This window comes from Ictalurus punctatus, chromosome 27 (assembly GCF_001660625.3).
Source record: "Ictalurus punctatus breed USDA103 chromosome 27, Coco_2.0, whole genome shotgun sequence".
Lineage (NCBI taxonomy): Eukaryota > Metazoa > Chordata > Actinopteri > Siluriformes > Ictaluridae > Ictalurus > Ictalurus punctatus.
Genome location: NC_030442.2, coordinates 16,662,501 through 16,680,000, shown reverse-complemented (window position 1 = coordinate 16,680,000; position 17,500 = coordinate 16,662,501). Strand labels below are relative to the sequence as shown.

The 17,500-nt window shown below is 45.1% G+C and overlaps 1 protein-coding gene across 12 annotated transcripts in view; it reads right to left on the bottom strand.

Annotated features, from left to right (window-relative positions):
- Window positions 1-17,500, bottom strand: part of tjp1a (tight junction protein 1a) — a 100,466-nt gene that overhangs the window by 5,142 nt on the left and 77,824 nt on the right. For 6 of the 12 annotated variants that reach the window (XM_053676429.1, XM_053676433.1, XM_053676435.1 and 3 more), the window contains 18 exons: window positions 16,327-16,477; window positions 14,375-14,483; window positions 13,622-13,841; window positions 13,326-13,510; window positions 13,111-13,206; window positions 12,873-12,899; window positions 10,110-10,192; window positions 9,478-9,688; window positions 8,573-8,673; window positions 6,953-7,279; window positions 6,154-6,294; window positions 4,814-5,431; window positions 3,502-3,587; window positions 3,043-3,252; window positions 2,664-2,743; window positions 2,177-2,570; window positions 1,870-2,087; window positions 218-361 (listed from right to left, as the gene is read on the bottom strand). In XM_053676429.1, coding sequence (XP_053532404.1) covers window positions 218-361; window positions 1,870-2,087; window positions 2,177-2,570; window positions 2,664-2,743; window positions 3,043-3,252; window positions 3,502-3,587; window positions 4,814-5,431; window positions 6,154-6,294; window positions 6,953-7,279; window positions 8,573-8,673; window positions 9,478-9,688; window positions 10,110-10,192; window positions 12,873-12,899; window positions 13,111-13,206; window positions 13,326-13,510; window positions 13,622-13,841; window positions 14,375-14,483; window positions 16,327-16,477 — 3,401 coding nt within the window. The remainder of the gene's footprint in view (window positions 1-217; window positions 362-1,869; window positions 2,088-2,176; window positions 2,571-2,663; window positions 2,744-3,042; window positions 3,253-3,501; window positions 3,588-4,813; window positions 5,432-6,153; window positions 6,295-6,952; window positions 7,280-8,572; window positions 8,674-9,477; window positions 9,689-10,109; window positions 10,193-12,872; window positions 12,900-13,110; window positions 13,207-13,325; window positions 13,511-13,621; window positions 13,842-14,374; window positions 14,484-16,326; window positions 16,478-17,500) is intronic. The other 6 variants (XM_053676431.1, XM_053676432.1, XM_053676434.1 and 3 more) reach the window with 6 other exon arrangements.

The window sequence follows — 17,500 nt, the reverse complement described above, 5'->3', positions numbered from 1 at the left end:
ATAATGAAAGAAGAAGTAGTCATGTACGCTAAATGAACCACCAGCAGGAATATGAGCACATGACAGTAATGGAGTAGAAGAACAAAATCACCCGGTGAAAACCGGAAGCAGCTGCGCTAACGGGAAAACAAGCAACGTGATGAAACAGATTTTGCCCCGTGAGCAGAGCAGAGCCACCCCGGTGCCCCAAAAGCAGAGAGATTAGAGAGCGGCGTACCCGACGAGGAGTCGGAGGATTTTAGAGCAAAAGACCAACCATCAGGAGTCATAGACGCACAGTGAGGAAGACGCAGCTCCACCGGCTTCAGGAACTTCAGACCATGTGGACCGCACATCACCAGCGGGCTCAGCAGGGTTTCACCTACACACGCACACACACGCACACACACGCACACACACGCACACACACGCACACACACGCACACACACGCACACACACGCACACACACGCACACACACGGTGTTTAACACAAGTCCTGTTCTCTTCTCCAATCTTCATTTTAATGTCTTCAGTCTCGAAATATTGTGATAATTAAAAATTAGAACATTATTATTATTAATAGTATGAAGAAAGCACTGTTCTTATAATAATAATAATAATAATAATAATAATAACAACAACAACATAAGACAAATAATATTGGTTAAAAAGCAACAGTAATAAAAAATATTGTTTTAATAATAATGGAAATGTTATTGTTTTGAAAAAAATACAATAGTAATAATTAGTTTTAATAATAATAATAATAATAATAATGCTATGACCATCAATAATCATAACCATCATAATACTAACAAATCATCAAAACACTAACAATAATGCAAGATTTATTTAATAATTATAATATATGCTTAATATAAATAATTCTGAAAACTACACCAATGATAAAATTAATACTAACAATAATAAAATATTGTTGCTAAAACCATTCAGCGTTATTACTGACAAGGACATGCTTATCATTCTTAATATTTGTTATTATTAATACATTTTGCAGCAATAAGATTATTACCATCATCAGTATAAATGTTTTGTGCAAGAGTCAGTAGTACACTAGCTCGAATATATTAATCCTGGAACCGAACAGGTACCCAGAATCAGAACTGGGCCGATACCAGCAAAAAAACATTAATAAAAATAAATACTTCTGGTCTCGAATATCGAAGAAAGGAAAAAAACAAACAAACAAACAAACAAAAAAACCCAAAACAAATAAAACCCAGAACAATGAAAGTGATCCGATCCTGTAAGAGATGGAAAAGGGTGGCGCTGGGTTTGTAAAAGCGTGGAAGCTGTGGTTTTGTCCAAGTCGTGTTTTTGACTATAATTTTTTATTTTTTTTTTAAGCGCTTCAGCTGAAATAAATCACCTTATAGCAATAATTCAGAAAAAAGAAAAAAATATATAATGATAAAGATTGGATGAGTATCAGTGTTTTGGTTTCGTTCCTGGAAAAGAAAGAGTGGTATCGCGTATAATAATAAATAATCATTTCTTTACACTTTGATGCATTAAAAAAAAAAAATGAACGCAAACAAACAAGCGCGTGTGTTATAATTCAATTATTTGTCGGCTTTATTTATTATTAATTCCACTGGCATCCACTAGGGGGAGTCACAACATCATGAGCTGTAATCAGTGCACTTCACTGTGTTGCTCTGTCAATAGTCGGAATAAATAATTATACAGCGTTTAAGCAGGACTGAGGCAAGACTGAGGCAGCTCAGCAATAATAATAATAATAATAATAATAATAATAATAATAATAACAACAAAAAATAATAAAAGTTATCCACATATGAAGTATGTATTATTATTATTATTATTATTATTATTACTACTATGATGATGATGATGACTATAATTACCTTTCTCCTTGTCGAGTGGTGGCAGGATGCTGTTGTCCCGACACACTTTGAAATAGATCTCCTGCTCAACACCTTCGGGAATTGCCCCCTGGGGTATTATGATGCTCACACCCGTCTCAATGGAGCTCAAAACCCCGCCGTTCGAGTTGAAGACGCCTCGCGCCGTAGCGACGACAGTGTGCATGTCGTCATCATCGTCATCCTCCAGAGCGCTGGGGCTGAGGAAGAAAAGGGGGGGGGGGGGGGTTTAGAGAACACTCACTAAATCTGATTTAACTCAAATTTACACTGAACTCTCATCTCAGACCTGACAGGGATGGCCTTGGGCACGGCGTTGACGTTGTTGTTGTTCTGGTATTTGGGCGCGCGGGTTAACGTGTCGATCCCGCCGTCCTGACCCGTCGGCTGCGTTTTAGCCGGGCTGCTCGACGGCGCTTTGACCGTGGTGATGTTGGGCAGGAGGTTGTGGTTAAACTTGGGGCTGTCGAATTTGCGCTCGAAGGGCCGCGCCGAGGCCGTGTAAGGTTTGGGGATGTTGTAGCGCGTGTAGCTGGAGGAGGGCGGAGGAGCGCCCGTGGTGCCGTTCACGGGAGATTTCTCGGGGAAACTCTTCTGGGGGAGGTAGGAGTTCTGCACCGTGTCCTCACGACCCAGGGGCTTGACTTTGGGAGAACTGAGAGGTTCTGGAGGAGGAGTGGGCACTAGAGAGCGAAAGAGAAACGGTATAAAGAGATATCTGACTCATTTAGTTAGTAAGAAAGGAACCGAGTGTAGTTCAGTAGTTCAACTCTTACCAGCAGGTTTGGGTAGACAAGGGGGCGGAGCAACTGGGGTTACCTGGGGAACGGGACTGACCTTCTCCAGTGACTCAGTCCTAATAAAAACACACAAAGTTGCCTCAGATTAACAGGACATAAGATTTTCATTCTTCAGGAAGCACTCTATCCCGGGAATAAACCCTGGATGCAGCATCAGTCTATCCCACAGGACGCTGCACGCTCTCAATTTTAAAATAAATATGTTCACGTCGGTCGAGCTGAATTTCATGGAGCGTTTAATAAATCTCCGTTATGAAAACTTCGGCTAGGATCAAAAACTCAAAACGATGCACAAGTTCGCTTTCTTGGTGAAAAAGTGCGTGCGTGCGTGTGTGTGTGTGTGTGTGTGTGTTACCTGGGATAGCTGTTCCCTGGCTGGCTCGGTGGCTGTGCCGGTTTGCTCACAGCCTGCGGTTGTGTTTGTGCAGGTGGTTTGGTGTCAAAGCTCCGGCGATCGAAGTAGGACAGCTGCTTCCTGTAGTACTCCTCGTCCTCGTCGGGGTCGTAGTGATTCGCCCGAACGATGTCGCTGGGTCTCGACTGGGGCTGCTGGGGCTCGGGGGCTCTGTGTGTGTGTATGAGAGAGACACTTCTGAGTGAAAGCAGCATTTATTTAAAAGCATTTGCAGAACTCAAAGGCCACAAGGGGGCGCCCTATAATAATAATAATAATAATTTCCGAGTTAATTAAAACCAGCCCTGAGGTATTAATTTACATCAGAACGCAGGTCATATGATGATAATTACACCGCATTAATCTGAATTTATAATACAGCCTAACTGCAACATTAAAGCTGCTTCCGTTCCTCTTTACCTGAAGGTCTTCTCTTGATCAAGGCTGTTCAGCGAGTTGGCTTTGGGCACGGAGGCTGCTCCTGGTTTAGGGACCATGTCCACGGACTGATGGAGACGGAGAAGAAACGTGAAAAGAAAGATGAGAAAATCAGAGTATTCTGTCAGATGTTAGAAGGGAAGTGAGGCAGGAATCTCCGACAATAACTACAACGACTAGAACACCTTAAATGTTAGTACAGACTCGGGCTTTGTTCCTGCGATCACGTCCTGAGCATCGTAAAGTGGCCAAATGCTTTGTTAAATCATCTGTAGCTTGAGAAGTCGAGATAAGAGTCAATGGGAACAAAAACAGCACTTAGGCTACCGCTCAAAAGTTTGTGGACACGCGACGGAAATGTTCCTCACGATGTTAAAAAGCTTTTGATCTGAAGGTGTGAGATTAAAGGTGTGAGATCGGTGTCGTGGACAGAAATATAATCGCGCCGACGTGTTCGTTTCTTTCACTACAAAACTAACATTTTATTTACAAAAAAATCTCTTTTTAAACAGACGACTCGGAGAGAAATATTTTTCCGAAAAGCAGCCGATGAGAGTCCGGCGTCGGGTGAACTCCTTTAATACCGTTTAAAAAAAAACATCTCGGGGAAATTCCTCAAGAAATCGGGTGAGAAAACGCCGAGAATACATTTCAGGAAATTCTCGGCAGAAAAAGGGCGTCGACTTTGAAGATGCTAAAATACTCAATTATTTCGATTTACTTTGGATTTTTTTTTATTACAACATAATTTTCAAAAGTTCCGTTTGTGTTACTCCAGAGTTTTGATGACTTTATTATTATTATTATTATTATTATTATTATTACAAAATGTGGGGAAAATAAATAGACAAAGAACGAACGAGTGTTTAAACTTTTGAGCGGTAGTGTGTAGGGTTGGACGATACGATAAAATAAATAAATAAATAAATAAATAAATAAATAAATAAATAAACAAACAAACCCCTGATTCTTAAAGATATTTTTTTTCAGTACAATACGTTTACTCACAAACTGACAAAAAAAAAAAACAACACAAATACTACTCGATGTTAATTTTACTTACTGTCTACAAAAGTAAATGTACTTCTTTTTTTTTTTTCCCAAAATAGTTAACGAATATTTACATTTTCTGGCCGCAACGATCATGAAAACAAAACCGAAAGAACCCTCGGTGAAGTCCTGTACGCATCGAGCACTGCTGATTTCCCTCAGGGGTGTGTAAACTTTGGCACTCAACGCCGCGGTGATTTGTAAAGAGTGGTGTGTGAGTTAGTATTGTTAGTAAAGCGCTCACTCTTAGCGTGGTGTCGCTGTTCTCTTTGGCGCGGTCCACAGACACCGAGCGCTTGTTCTCGAACATCTTCACCCGAGTCAGTACCGACCGCGGCTTCATCGCCGGGTCTTCCCCTGCCTCCGGAGGTGGGGGTGGGAGGGGCTTGTTTACCGGCTCCGGCTCTGCTGGGAGGGTCTCGACTTTGGGAGGGGGCGCGGTGTCCGAGTTCACGTATCCTCTAGGCTGGGTGGGCCTCGGGGGAGGCGCGGCCTCGTAATACTGTTTCGGTGGCTCCGGAGAGCGAGACGCGGGCGGATGGAGGGGTTCCTGGTCGTAACGCGTGGGCGTGACTGTGTGCGGGGCTTCGTCGTGACGGACAGGCGAGGGGGACGGCTTCCCGTAGCGCGGTCGCGCCGGGCTGTAGTCGCCTTGCCGCTCGTATCCGGGCCACTGATCGTGCGAGTTCGAGTCGTAGTTACGAGACTTGGCTTCGGCGTAAGGACCGTCGTAACGGTACGGCTGCTGATCGTAATCCCCGTACGCCGGCTCGTCCTGGTAAAGCGGCTGCTGGGGGTTGTAAACAGTTGGCTGCTTTAACCCGGGGCTCGTGCGTGCTGCCGGGTCGTCGCCGTACTTTATCTGCCGATAAAAAGAAAAACGATCACGGATGAGCGACCTCGAACGCGATACAACAGATACTGTAGCACTTATGTAGAATTGAGCACGTCAGAAACCGAAGGCGGTTATAATACGCATTTATGGCTGAAGGATGAAGCTTTAGAGTCAGAGGAAGGAAAGACCTGCAATAGAGGAGACTAAGAGCGGCTGTTATCATCATCATCATCATCATCATCATCATCAACACGTTAAAGAACCCGGAAGCAAGAAAGAAAGAGAAATCTCATTTCATCAACACAAAAAAGAAAAAGAAAAATGATTAGACCAAAATACGAAAGAGCGTCAGGCGGAATGAAAAAAAAAAAAAGAAGAAGCCTTTTGAGAAGTAGCCTTTAAGCGTGAAGATCGCATAATCTACGCCAAGGACAAGGAACAAGGCTACGTTTCAAAGTCGCTGAGAGAGGAGAAAAAACATAAACGCGAAGAAACACGTCATCAATCACTGTATAAATAAATCCACAGCGTTTTGAGTCAGTAACAAGAGTCATGCAAAACTGTGCAAGCTTTAAAAAAAAAAAAAAAGTGTGCTGTTTCTCACACACACACACAAGCATGCATGGAGTGGATTCAAATGCAGTGCGCATGCGAGAAAATGAATAAATAAATGAATTAAAAAGAGATCGAGAGAAAGCACCAGGCTGTAACCATGCCCCGATTGTGCGGCCCGGTGGCTTGGGAGGTACCTTGGGCTCTGATTGGCTGGGCTCGGGAACCGGGGGCAAGATGTCCGCCCCCGGTCCGGCTCCGCCCTCCGCCGAACTCAGAAGCGCTACATTAAGGTGTGCAGCGGGGGGCGCCGGCTCAGGAAGAGCGGGATCTGCTTTCTGTGAAGGTGGTCACAAACGTTTAATACAGCATGCTCACGTTAACTCCCGCACAGCTGCATTCCTCATTTATTATCCATCGTTTCATTAAAACAATCAAACATTTATCGTTTATTAAAAGGGAGGTGAGGTGAAGGAAACCACTCATGCAACCAGTCGTGCAAAATCTACGAATGGACGACAGCTTTTATCCGTTTAGATTTACTGATCAGAGTTTAATTCTAGCATGTGGTACATTTGTGGGGTTTTTTTTTTTGCATTTCATGAGACACTGAACACGGAGATAAATACACACTACGTATATACTGTTTGACACAGACTCATCAGTCACGCACGTTAAACTGACAGCGTTCGGATAAATATGGCTCAGGTACAGCAACCGACACGACGGCGATTCGATCCACCGCAGACGACGAGGACGACGACGTCGATGAGGAAAAACAACAGGACTGACCGGGTCAGGAGTTACAATTAAACATTCAGGAGGAAAAAAATAAAAAAAACAACAACAACAAACAACCACCACAACAGACTTAATAGATAACGTCAGGTATTGCTTTGATATTTTCTGGGTTCATAATCGCCTCCACATGCCCTTCCTGAGACACAGCATGGCCTCCAGGCAGCAGGGGAAGTGTGCGGCTCTGAGAAACGCTACCTGGTGTGACAGGGGCGTGTTTTTGAAGGCGGCCGGATCGATGCGCGCGAGGGCGTCGTAGCTGGGCGGAGGCTGTTCCACGACGGGCTCCGAGGAGCGGCTGATGGCCGGAGCGTGGCGCGGCAGCACGTCGTCGATCAGCGGCTCGTCGTTCAGCGGCTCGTCCAGCTCGTGGTCGGTGTAGGTTCCGCCCTCGGTGTCCGTGTCCTCGTAGTCGGAGGTGTGCCGGCTGTCCGTGCTGTACATGCTGTACTCGCTGCCGGGGGCCGACAGGTACGACAGGCGGTCGTCATGGATGTCCAGATCGTCTTCGGACGCGCCGTCCGCCTGGGAGAGCGGAGGAGAGAGAGAGAGAGAGAGAGAGAGAGAGAGAGAGAGAAAAGAGGGAATGAGAAGGTGGGGAAGAAGAATGAGGAAATGAGGAGATAAAAGGAAGGAGGGGGAAGGAAAAGAAGGAAAAGGAGGACAAGAAAAATACAGCGAGGAAACAGAAGGAGGAAGAGAGGAAAGGAAAGGCGAGGCGGAAGGAGAAAAAGAGGAAAAGAGAAGAAGAGAGGAAAAGAAGGAGGGAGTGAGTAAATGGAGAAGAGCAGCAAGGCAGAGACGAAAATACAAAGGAGGGGAGAAGGAAAGAAAAAGAAGGAGGGAGAGGTTAAAGGAGGGGGAAAAAAGGAGGCAGAGAGAAAAGACAGTGAAGAAAGAAAAACGAGGAAAAGAGGAAGAGGGAGAAGAAGAAGGAGGGAGAAGCGAAAAGAAGAAAAGAGAGAAAGAAAGAGGGAGAAGAAGAATTGGGTAAAGAGGAAAAAATACATTGAGGAAAGAAAAACGAGGAAATGAAGAGATACAAAGAAGGAGGGAGACGTAAAAGAAGGAAAAAGAGGATGAGGAAAAATACAGCGAGGAAATAAAAGGCGGAAAAGAGGAGTGGGGACGTAAAAAAGGAAGAGAGAAAGTATTTGGAGGAAAGGAAGAGTGGGGCAAAAAATTTGCAGGAAAAAAAAAAAAAAAAAAAATGAGGAAAGGGGAGAAAAGAAGCTTGAGGCAGAGACCAACAAGGAAAAGGAGGAAAAGAAGAAAAAAGGAGGAAAATGGGAAGAGAAAAAGAAGGTGGGAGAGGTAGAAGGAGGAAAAAGAAGGGAGGCAGAGAGAACAATACAGTGAAGAAAGAAAAGTAAGGAAAAGAAGAAGGTGCGAGAAGCGAAAAGAAAAGAGAGAAAGAACAAGAGAGAAGAAGAGTGAGGTAAAGAGAGAAAATACAGGGAAGGAAAAATGAGGAAAAGAAGTAACAGAAGAAGAAAAGGGAGGCAGAGAGAGAAAATATGGAAGGGGCGGAGCAGGAGAAGTAAAAGGCAAACAAAGAGAAAAGGAAAGGAAGGAAGGAGAGGAAAAGAGAAACAGAGGGAGGAAAAAGGGTGTAAAGGAGAAGAAAAAAGAAGGAGAGAATCCGAAAACCGAACAGTTTAGGTGGGAAAGGAAAAAGAAAGGTGGGTTGAAGTTTGAGACACAGGACGGCGGTGAAGCTGCTGTCAGCGTGAACAGAACGTTCACGACGTCATCATCAGCCGGAATAATCCAGAATAAACCCGTATGCAGGGGAGAGCGGTTCATCACGAGCCTCACCTTCCCCTCGGATACCCAGACCAGCTGATTCTGCTGCTGCTGGACCGTCTCCTTCAGCGCACCGTACCAGCCCTCGTTCATGTTGTTCATGTTTATGGTGGCTGCAGAGAGAGAGAGAGAGAGAGAGAGAGAGAGAGAGAGAGAGAGACACACAGAGAGGAGAGACAGAGAGAGACACACACACAGAGACAGACAGATAGAGAGAGAGAGAGAGAGAGAGAAAGAGAGAGAGACAATGATCTATATACTACAGTCCAGTGAATGCACAAAGATGAGATGAGGATTGTGTGCACTAGGGGGCGGTGTTGTATTGGCTAAACTACAATATTAAAAAAAAATCAGAGAATATGAAGACATGAATTAAATTGGATGATGAAATATCGACAGTGATTAATGTTATCACAATATACTTTCTTTTTTGCAGAAATATGGTGCATTTAAAAAAAAAAAAAAAAAAAAAAAACCCTTTATTTATTAAATAATAAGACTCTGGAAGCAGCTGATGTAAAATGTTGAAAACCTTTAAATGAAAGATTTTTCCCGCTCATTCTCAGCGCCAAATTATTTTTCAATAAATTAAATTAAAAATAAATTAATTAACAGGTGAAATAAAATCAAATATACAGTTCAGTACTTATTATTTATTTGAAACGTTTCCTCCGTTTCCCTTCCCTTGCATCTCTTTAATTAATTAACGATGAAACATTAAAGTGTTCTTAGCTGAAGAACAATTAAACTCCCTAAAAATCAAATCAATAAATCTGTTTTTTTGTTTTTTAATAATCCAGCCTATATTTTTTATTTCTCATATGCGTGAGGAACTCGTTATTCGTTACTGAGAGTGTTCTCAGTAAACTGCTGTAATTTTCCTTAATTGTAAGAAATCTTGTAACTCCTGTGCTCACCGGTGAAGAGGTGGTGGTTGTTCTTCCTCAGCTTGAGGGCGCGCTCGTACAGCTTCCTGGCGCTCTTCCTGGACTCGGGACACAGCCTCGTCCTCATGTTCTTCACACCCTGCTTATTGTCGGGGTTCAGGAACACCACGATGGGGTACCACTGCGCGTAGTTCAGCCTGTCCACCGCGTTGGGGGTGATGTCCAACACCGCGTGTTTATCCTGCACACACACACACACACACACACACACACACACCAATTCAAACATTTTTCCACAAAAAAAAAAAATAAATAAAAAAAAGTAAAAAAAAAATCAAACCAAATCGAGCATTTCTGGCCGCAACATTAAATGAACAGACTGACTGAGACCGTACAAAGCTCCGCCCACAAATCAGTAGACCCGAAAGTCCAGGAGGAGGCGCTGCACCTGATCCAGCATCTCCTACATGGTTAGCAGTTTGGGTTGAGCTTTTAGAGGAGGAGCTGGATCAGGTCTAGCTCCACCCCTCCGGATTTCTGCAGCGAGGATTCTCTCTTTATAAACGTGCTAAACGGCATGACGTAATAATTTAAACATGCCCTCCGGGGGCAATTTCAACCGCGGCAGAGAGAGCTGTAGTGCTCATCGCTCGTACGCTCACCTTATCGATGATCTGCTTGATGGTGTGAAGGCGGATAATTCCGGAGCTGCGCTGATCCGTTCCTGCGTCTCGGGGCTCGCTTTCTACAGCACGAGGCACGCAAAACACACACACACACACACACACACCGTTACACGTTAAAACACCCGCAACCGCTGGCGCTCGTGCTTCGGCTTGGCATCCTCAGAGAGACGCTGTCCTCTCACACCGCTCTACGATCTTACAATAGATCTGCTTTAAGGTTAGGAGTGAGAGAAACAACAGAACCGGTCTGGGATCAGCCGAATAAGGGGCAGCTTCCACACCCACAAAACCCCCATAACCACTCAGACACACCCAAAACCACCCAGACACAAACACACACACACACACACACACACACACACACACAGAGCGAGATCAGAGCTGATGAAGGTGCACATGCGGAAGCATACACGATTTGGATGCAGCCAGACCTCTTGTCTGCTGTGTGTATACATTTCATGCTCCCTGAGCACTACTTCGAGTGTGTGTGTGTGTGTGTGTGTGTGTGTGTGTGTGTGTTTTTAATATTCTACATGGCAAGAAAAAGAGTTTAGCTGAAGCAGCCTAGTTTAGGATGTTACTACGACAGATTTGATCCTTATTAGTTCATTTGTCCAATATGAATCAGAGTGAAATTGATTCTTTTGCGATTTGGTTTGGTTTAAGTTCACACTGCGCACCATCAGTCGAAAGAAAAACGGGGGGATAAATAAATAATTAGCTGAGGAGCGTGAAGGGCTGGTAACGTCCTCGAAAAACTCTTTCATCCATTCGTTAGAAAGGCCGTGATGGAAAGAGGTAAAGACAAACCTTTCCGGAGTGTACGGCGGAATCGCAAGAATCACTCGAGCACAGAGCCGGTGCTATATAAATGATTCGGTAATTATATAAAATGACTCGTTTTAAACGTTTTGCGTATTCTGTGCTTCTGATGAACACGTGGCATTTCTGGAGCTCTACGGCGCTGTGCTTTGGCTCAGTTCAGCAGCTCACATCCACAAAATAAATAAATAAACAAACAAACAAACAAACAAATAAATAAATAAAATGCTCGATTCACTTCCTGTAGCGAATCGATTCAGAGTCAAATCGCTTTCTCTACTAGAGCAGGATTTAAAAACTTCTAAGCTTCCAGAAAAGTCTTCAGTCTTGAAAGGGGGCTGAAAGTCTGTAGGTGGGGGTGGGGTGGGGGGTGGGGGCGGGGGGGGGGGGACTGAATGAAACGACTGAGCAGTAAGCGAACCTCTTTTCCCAATCGTTTATCCACACACCTTTTCATACAAACCATGCAATCCTTAATAAGCCAAGCTGTACTCAAGTGCAGAATTATTGGCACCCTTAAAGTGAGCAGACAATTATTAATTAAAACTATAGACATAAAAACCTGGCACATGTCTCATGAAGATTGAGGTCATTTCTGAAACGTTCCAGGAACATTTTAACCTGGTCGCCTCTGCCAAGAGGTTAATACTCGAGCACAGACAGACAGATCGACAGATGGAGAGATCTTGTTTTAGGAAAATTATTATATCAAATAAATAATCGTTCCATCAAATTGGTCATCTCATGAACATTGACTTCATGGTAAATTCTGCCAAGTAACAGTATTATTATTATTTTTTTATCGTTCCCCAGGACGTTTCCAAATGCACAAATGGTCATGGTCTTCATGAATCCATGGAGAACCCAAGAGCTTCCAAGACTCCAACCGTGTTACTCGTTAGACATTAAGAGAAGAGACTCCGTGCTGTAGCGCTCTCAAGAGGAGGCGTCATTAAATTGTGACTGTAGAGGTGCCAATAATTTTGAAACCAGTGCATACATATAAATAAAGAAAGAAAGAAATAGTTGTTTGTTTTTTTTTTAAATCATAATGTTAAAAGTAAATCTATACAACATCCCGGCTGGAAAAATAACTCCGTGTTCAATGTATTGCATTGATTTTTGTCTTTATCGACAGCGCCGAAAATTTCGGCGCCGTCTTGCCCTCGTACACACGGGAAGGTTTCGGCACCTACGCTACCGGTCGAAAGTTTGTGGACACGCGACGGAAATGTTCCTCGTGATCTTAAAAAGCTTTTGATCTGAAGGTGTGAGATTAAACGTGTGAAATCGGTGTCGTGGACAGAAATATAACCGCGCCGACGTGTTCGTTTCTTTCACTACAAAACAAAGTTTTATTTACAAAACCGTTTTAAACGGACGATTTGGAGTGAAAGATTCCGGAAAGCGGCCGATGAGAGTCCGGCGTCGGTGTGAACTCCTTTAATACTGTTTAGAAGAAAGAAAAAAAAAAAAACATCTCAGGGAAATTCCTCAAGAAATCGGGCGAGAAAACGCCGAGAATACATTTCGGGAAATTCTCGGCAAAAAAGACGTCTGCTTTGAAGAGGCTAAAATACTCAATTATTTCGGATTTTTTTTAATCGGCATAACTCCCATAGTTCCATTTGTGTTACTCCAGATGTTTTGCTGACTTTATTATTCTTCTAAGATGTGGCGAAAATAAAATAAAGAACGAGTGTCTAAACTTTTGACCGGTAGTGTGTAAGTTATTTCCATGTTATTTAGCATGATTTCTTCAAGAATAATCATTTTCAAGAAGGGGGAAAAAAAAGAAAGAAATAAAATATGCAACTAAAATAAAAAAACAAAACAGGATGTTCTTAAAGCCATAAAGAACAGCCGCCGTTCGTCTAGCGCTAATGACCAAGCAAGCTGATGCAGTGAGTGACATACTTTCCCCGTCTCCAGGGCGCTGCGTTTCTGCAAGGCAAAATACAGTCATAAAGCAACAACAACAACAACAACAACAACAACAACCCGAAATACAATTTCCACATGTGGTGATGGATCCCGAGTGCGCTCGGATTAATGAAAGCACAGAGACGATGTGGTGTGTGTTACGACAGCACCGTGTGTGTAAAGTGATCCAGATATTCACGCGTGAGTGTGTGCATGGTAAACTGATACTCACTGGCTAGCTCGAACAGATCAGGCACCTCTCGGGCCAGTTTCTCTCGGGCGACGTCGGCGATGGGCCCGAACACCACCACGGGCCTCAGGAACCCGGCTTGGGAACGAGAAAGAGAGAGAGAAGGAAAAGAAAAAAAAAAACAACCCGTGAGCTTGTGTATGCGGAAGAGGGCGGATAGAGCGTTCTTCCTGCACATGCTTCCAGAATCTACACACCTTCCCTGAGGACGACTCGTTCGTACGCCGGGAATTTGGTCTGCACCGGCTGAGCGGTGAGATCCTCCCGGCTCTTCCTCAGGTTCCTCTTGGAGCTGCGAAGTCCGCGGAACCTCCAGAAATCGGCGCGGTCTCCGCCGGGGGTTTTGGGTAGAGTGTACTGGACGCTGGACAACTGCTCCGCCCTGGAGACGAGACAGAAACCGGAACCGTTTTCATGGACGGTACTCGGGGGCACGTTATGACACGTCTTGACACGTTACTGTACGTAAACCGAGCGGAGGTTTGGAGTGAACCTGTTCTTGTTGGGGATGATGCCCCTCTCCACCTCCTGGTGGTTCTTGCCGATGCGGATGGCGAGCCAGGAGCCCAGCTTGCCGTTGTAGAGTGTGTCCACCACCCGGAACACCTCGCCCTTGTTGAAGCTCAGGCCGTACGGAGACTCCTTCTCGTACTCGAAATGCGTGCGGATGTAGAAGGAGTCGCCCACGTCGGACTCCACGATCCGCCGGTACACTGTCAAAAAAAAACCCCCCAAAAAACACACACACACACACACACACACAGAACGTGAATGACGTGCATGGGTTTTTAAAACGTTCTCTTTAAACGTGTCGGATTGCTGATCAGTCCAGAGAGAGTGAATGAAACGAAACGCGTATGAAAGTTTGTGAAGACTCTTCCCTTCCGCGATGGCGTGCCTTCAGATAAATCATTTCTAGAAATAAACGCGAGCAGCTGCGACAGAGGACCGGCTACACACGCCGAACTGGTCTGCGTTTAGAAAACGGTGGAGAGTTTTTAAAACTGATTTAGTTCTGGGTTTGTGTTTAGAAAACTGTGGCTTTTTTAAATTGATTTAGTTTTTCAACAACTCAATCAGCTTTGCTATGGAACGCAGAAGAAGACATTTGGAAAGAAAACTGTTTACGTGGATGGTTTTTATATATTATTTACACACACACACACACACACACACACACACACACACACACACACACACACACACACACAGACAGAGGAGAGTTTTTCTATTATGATAAACTCACCGTCCTTCTTCCTCTGGGCCAGGATGGTGACCTCTTCTCCTCGGGGCAGGTCCAGCAGAAACAGCACCGCTTCCTCACGGATGATGTTTGCAAAGTCGACATTGTTTACCTGCAGAGAGAGAGTGAGAGAGAGAGAGAGAGGGAGAGAGAGAGAGAGACAGTGAGTGAGAGAGACAGGGTGAGAGAGAGAGAGAGAGACACGGTGAGAGAGAGAGAGAGAGAGAGACAGTGAGTGAGAGAGACAGGGTGAGAGAGAGAGAGAGAGAGAGAGAGAGACAGGGTGAGAGAGAGAGAGAGAGAGAGAGAGAGACAGGGTGAGAGAGAGAGAGAGACAGTGAGAGAGAGAGAGAGAGAGACAGTGAGAGAGAGAGAGAGACAGTGAGAGAGAGAGAGAGACAGTGAGAGAGAGAGAGACAGTGAGAGAGACAGAGAGACAGTGAGAGAGACAGTGAGACAGTGAGAGACAGTGAGAGAGACAGTGAGAGAGACAGTGAGAGAGAGAGAGAGACAGTGAGAGAGAGAGAGAGACAGTGAGAGAGAGAGAGAGACAGTGAGAGCGAGAGAGAGACAGTGAGAGCGAGAGAGAGAGAGAGACAGTGAGAGAGAGAGACAGTGAGAGAGAGAGAGAGAGTGAGAGAGAGAGAGAGAGACAGTGAGAGAGAGAGACAGTGAGAGAGAGAGACAGTGAGAGAGAGACAGTGAGAGAGAGAGAGAGACAGTGAGAGAGAGAGAGAGACAGTGAGAGAGAGAGACAGTGAGAGAGAGAGACAGTGAGAGAGAGACAGTGAGAGAGAGAGACAGTGAGACAGTGAGAGAGACAGTGAGAGAGACAGTGAGAAAGACAGTGAGAAAGACAGTGAGAGAGAGAGTGTGAGAGAGAGAGACAGTGTGAGAGAGAGAGACAGTGAGAGAGAGAGACAGTGAGAGAGAGAGACAGTGAGAGAGACAGTGTGAGAGAGAGAGACAGTGAGAGAGAGAGAGAGAGAGACAGTGTGAGAGAGAGAGAGAGTGTGAGAGAGAGAGAGACAGTGTGAGAGAGAGTGAGACAGTGTGAGAGAGAGAGAGAGAGACAGGGTGAGAGAGGGAGACAGGGTGAGAGAGGGAGACAGGGTGAGAGAGGGAGACAGGGTGAGAGAGACAGAGACAGAGAGGGAGACAGGGTGAGAGAGGGAGACAGGGTGAGAGAGGGAGACAGGGTGAGAGAGACAGAGACAGTGAGAGAGACAGTGAGAGAGACAGTGAGAGAGACAGTGAGAGAGAGAGAGAGACAGTGAGAGAGAGAGACAGGGAGAGAGACAGTGAGAGAGACAGGGAGAGAGAGACAGTGAGAGAGAGAGACAGTGAGAGAGAGAGACAGTGAGAGAGACAGTGAGAGAGAGAGAGAGACAGGGTGAGAGAGAGAGAGAGACAGGGTGAGAGAGAGAGAGAGACAGGGTGAGAGAGAGAGAGACAGGGTGAGAGAGAGAGAGAGACAGGGTGAGAGAGAGAGAGAGAGAGAGAGAGAGAGAGAGAGAGAGAGAGAGAGAGAGACAGTCTAACTAAAAAAAATCCATTTCAATCCATCATTAAGTGGCAAAAACATTTTCTCAGTTCATCCAGACAGTTCCATTTCAGTGCGTCACAAAGGCGCGTGTGTTTTGTTTAATGAGAAACAGACTGAGTGGAGCAGAAAGAGTGGAAAAAAATGTTTTATTAAAACCTTTTCAGAGATAAACAAGACTTAAATGAATCTCATTCACAGCCAGTGACATCAGTGAGACACCACAGCTGACCTCTAGCTGAACAATACGCGCTGTTGTGTGTGTGTGTGTGTGTGTGTGTGTGTGTGTGTGTACACATTAAACAAAAGAGGTTCCGGGGCCGTAGGGAGGGAGTCGGGCATCGTTACTGTAATAATGTGTGTTCTGTGTTTATAGATCCTGACGTGAGGTAATGCTCGTGGTTCTGCTCACCCTGAGGATCTGATCTCCCTCCTCCAGACCCTCTTTAGCAGCAGGACTGTCCTCCAAAACTCCAGCCACGAAGATCCCCACGTCGTTTCCTCCTGCGAGCCTCAGACCCACGCTCTCTCCTTTCCTAAACTTCACCAGCTTCATACTGGGTCTGTACGGGTCACACACACACACACACACACACAGTCAAAACTTTGAACAAGCTTGGACATTAACGTCGCTTTAGCTTTGTGTTCTGTCCGTGTTTAGGGGTGTTGAAGGGAGTTGATTAACTTTGTTGATAAACAGAAGAAGGTGAAGAAGAAGGAGAGGCAGAAGAAGGAGAGGGAGAAGAACATGAAGGAGGAGAGGCAGAAGAAGGTGGAGTAGTAGAAGGAGGAGAGGCAGAAGAAGGTGGAGTAGTAGAAGGAGGAGAGGCAGAAGAAGGTGGAGTAGTAGAAGGAGGAGAGGCAGAAGAAGGTGGAGTAGTAGAAGGAGGAGAGGCAGAAGAAGGTGGAGTAGTAGAAGGAGGAGAGGCAGAAGAAGGTGGAGTAGTAGAAGGAGGAGAGGCAGAAGAAGGTGGAGTAGTAGAAGGAGGAGAGGCAGAAGAAGGTGGAGTAGTAGAAGGAGGAGAGGCAGAAGAAGGTGGAGTAGTAGAAGGAGGAGAGGCAGAAGAAGGTGGAGTAGAAGAAGGAGGAGAGGCAGAAGAAGGTGGAGTAGAAGAAGGAGGAGAGGCAGAAGAAGGTGGAGTAGCAGAAGGAGGAGAGGCAGAAGAAGGTGGAGTAGTAGAAGGAGGAAAGGCAGGGACAATTAAGGGACCGTGTACAAGTGCATGGAGTAGAAGATTGTGTAAAAGTCCCACAGAATTGTTTTTATGGCTGAAATTGGAGCTGAAAGAGTTTGTTGTTCACGCTAAAGGATTCGGTGTGTTTCGTTCCTCTATTAATCAAAATCTGGAGGAGAGCAAAACAATCTCACAAACAGATCCGCACTTCACACACGGTCCCTTATCAACTCCTTCGCCATTAAAGTGACAGTAATCTGCATTTCTTGCGCATCATGTTGTGCGTTTTTCATATTTATTTGCCCAGTTCTTCGGGAAATGCCTTGTGAAATCAGGGTCAGATTTATGGTCCACTCTTCCATGTGTTAACGGACTCTTGTGTGACATCACAAGCAACACGGCCGACAGGTG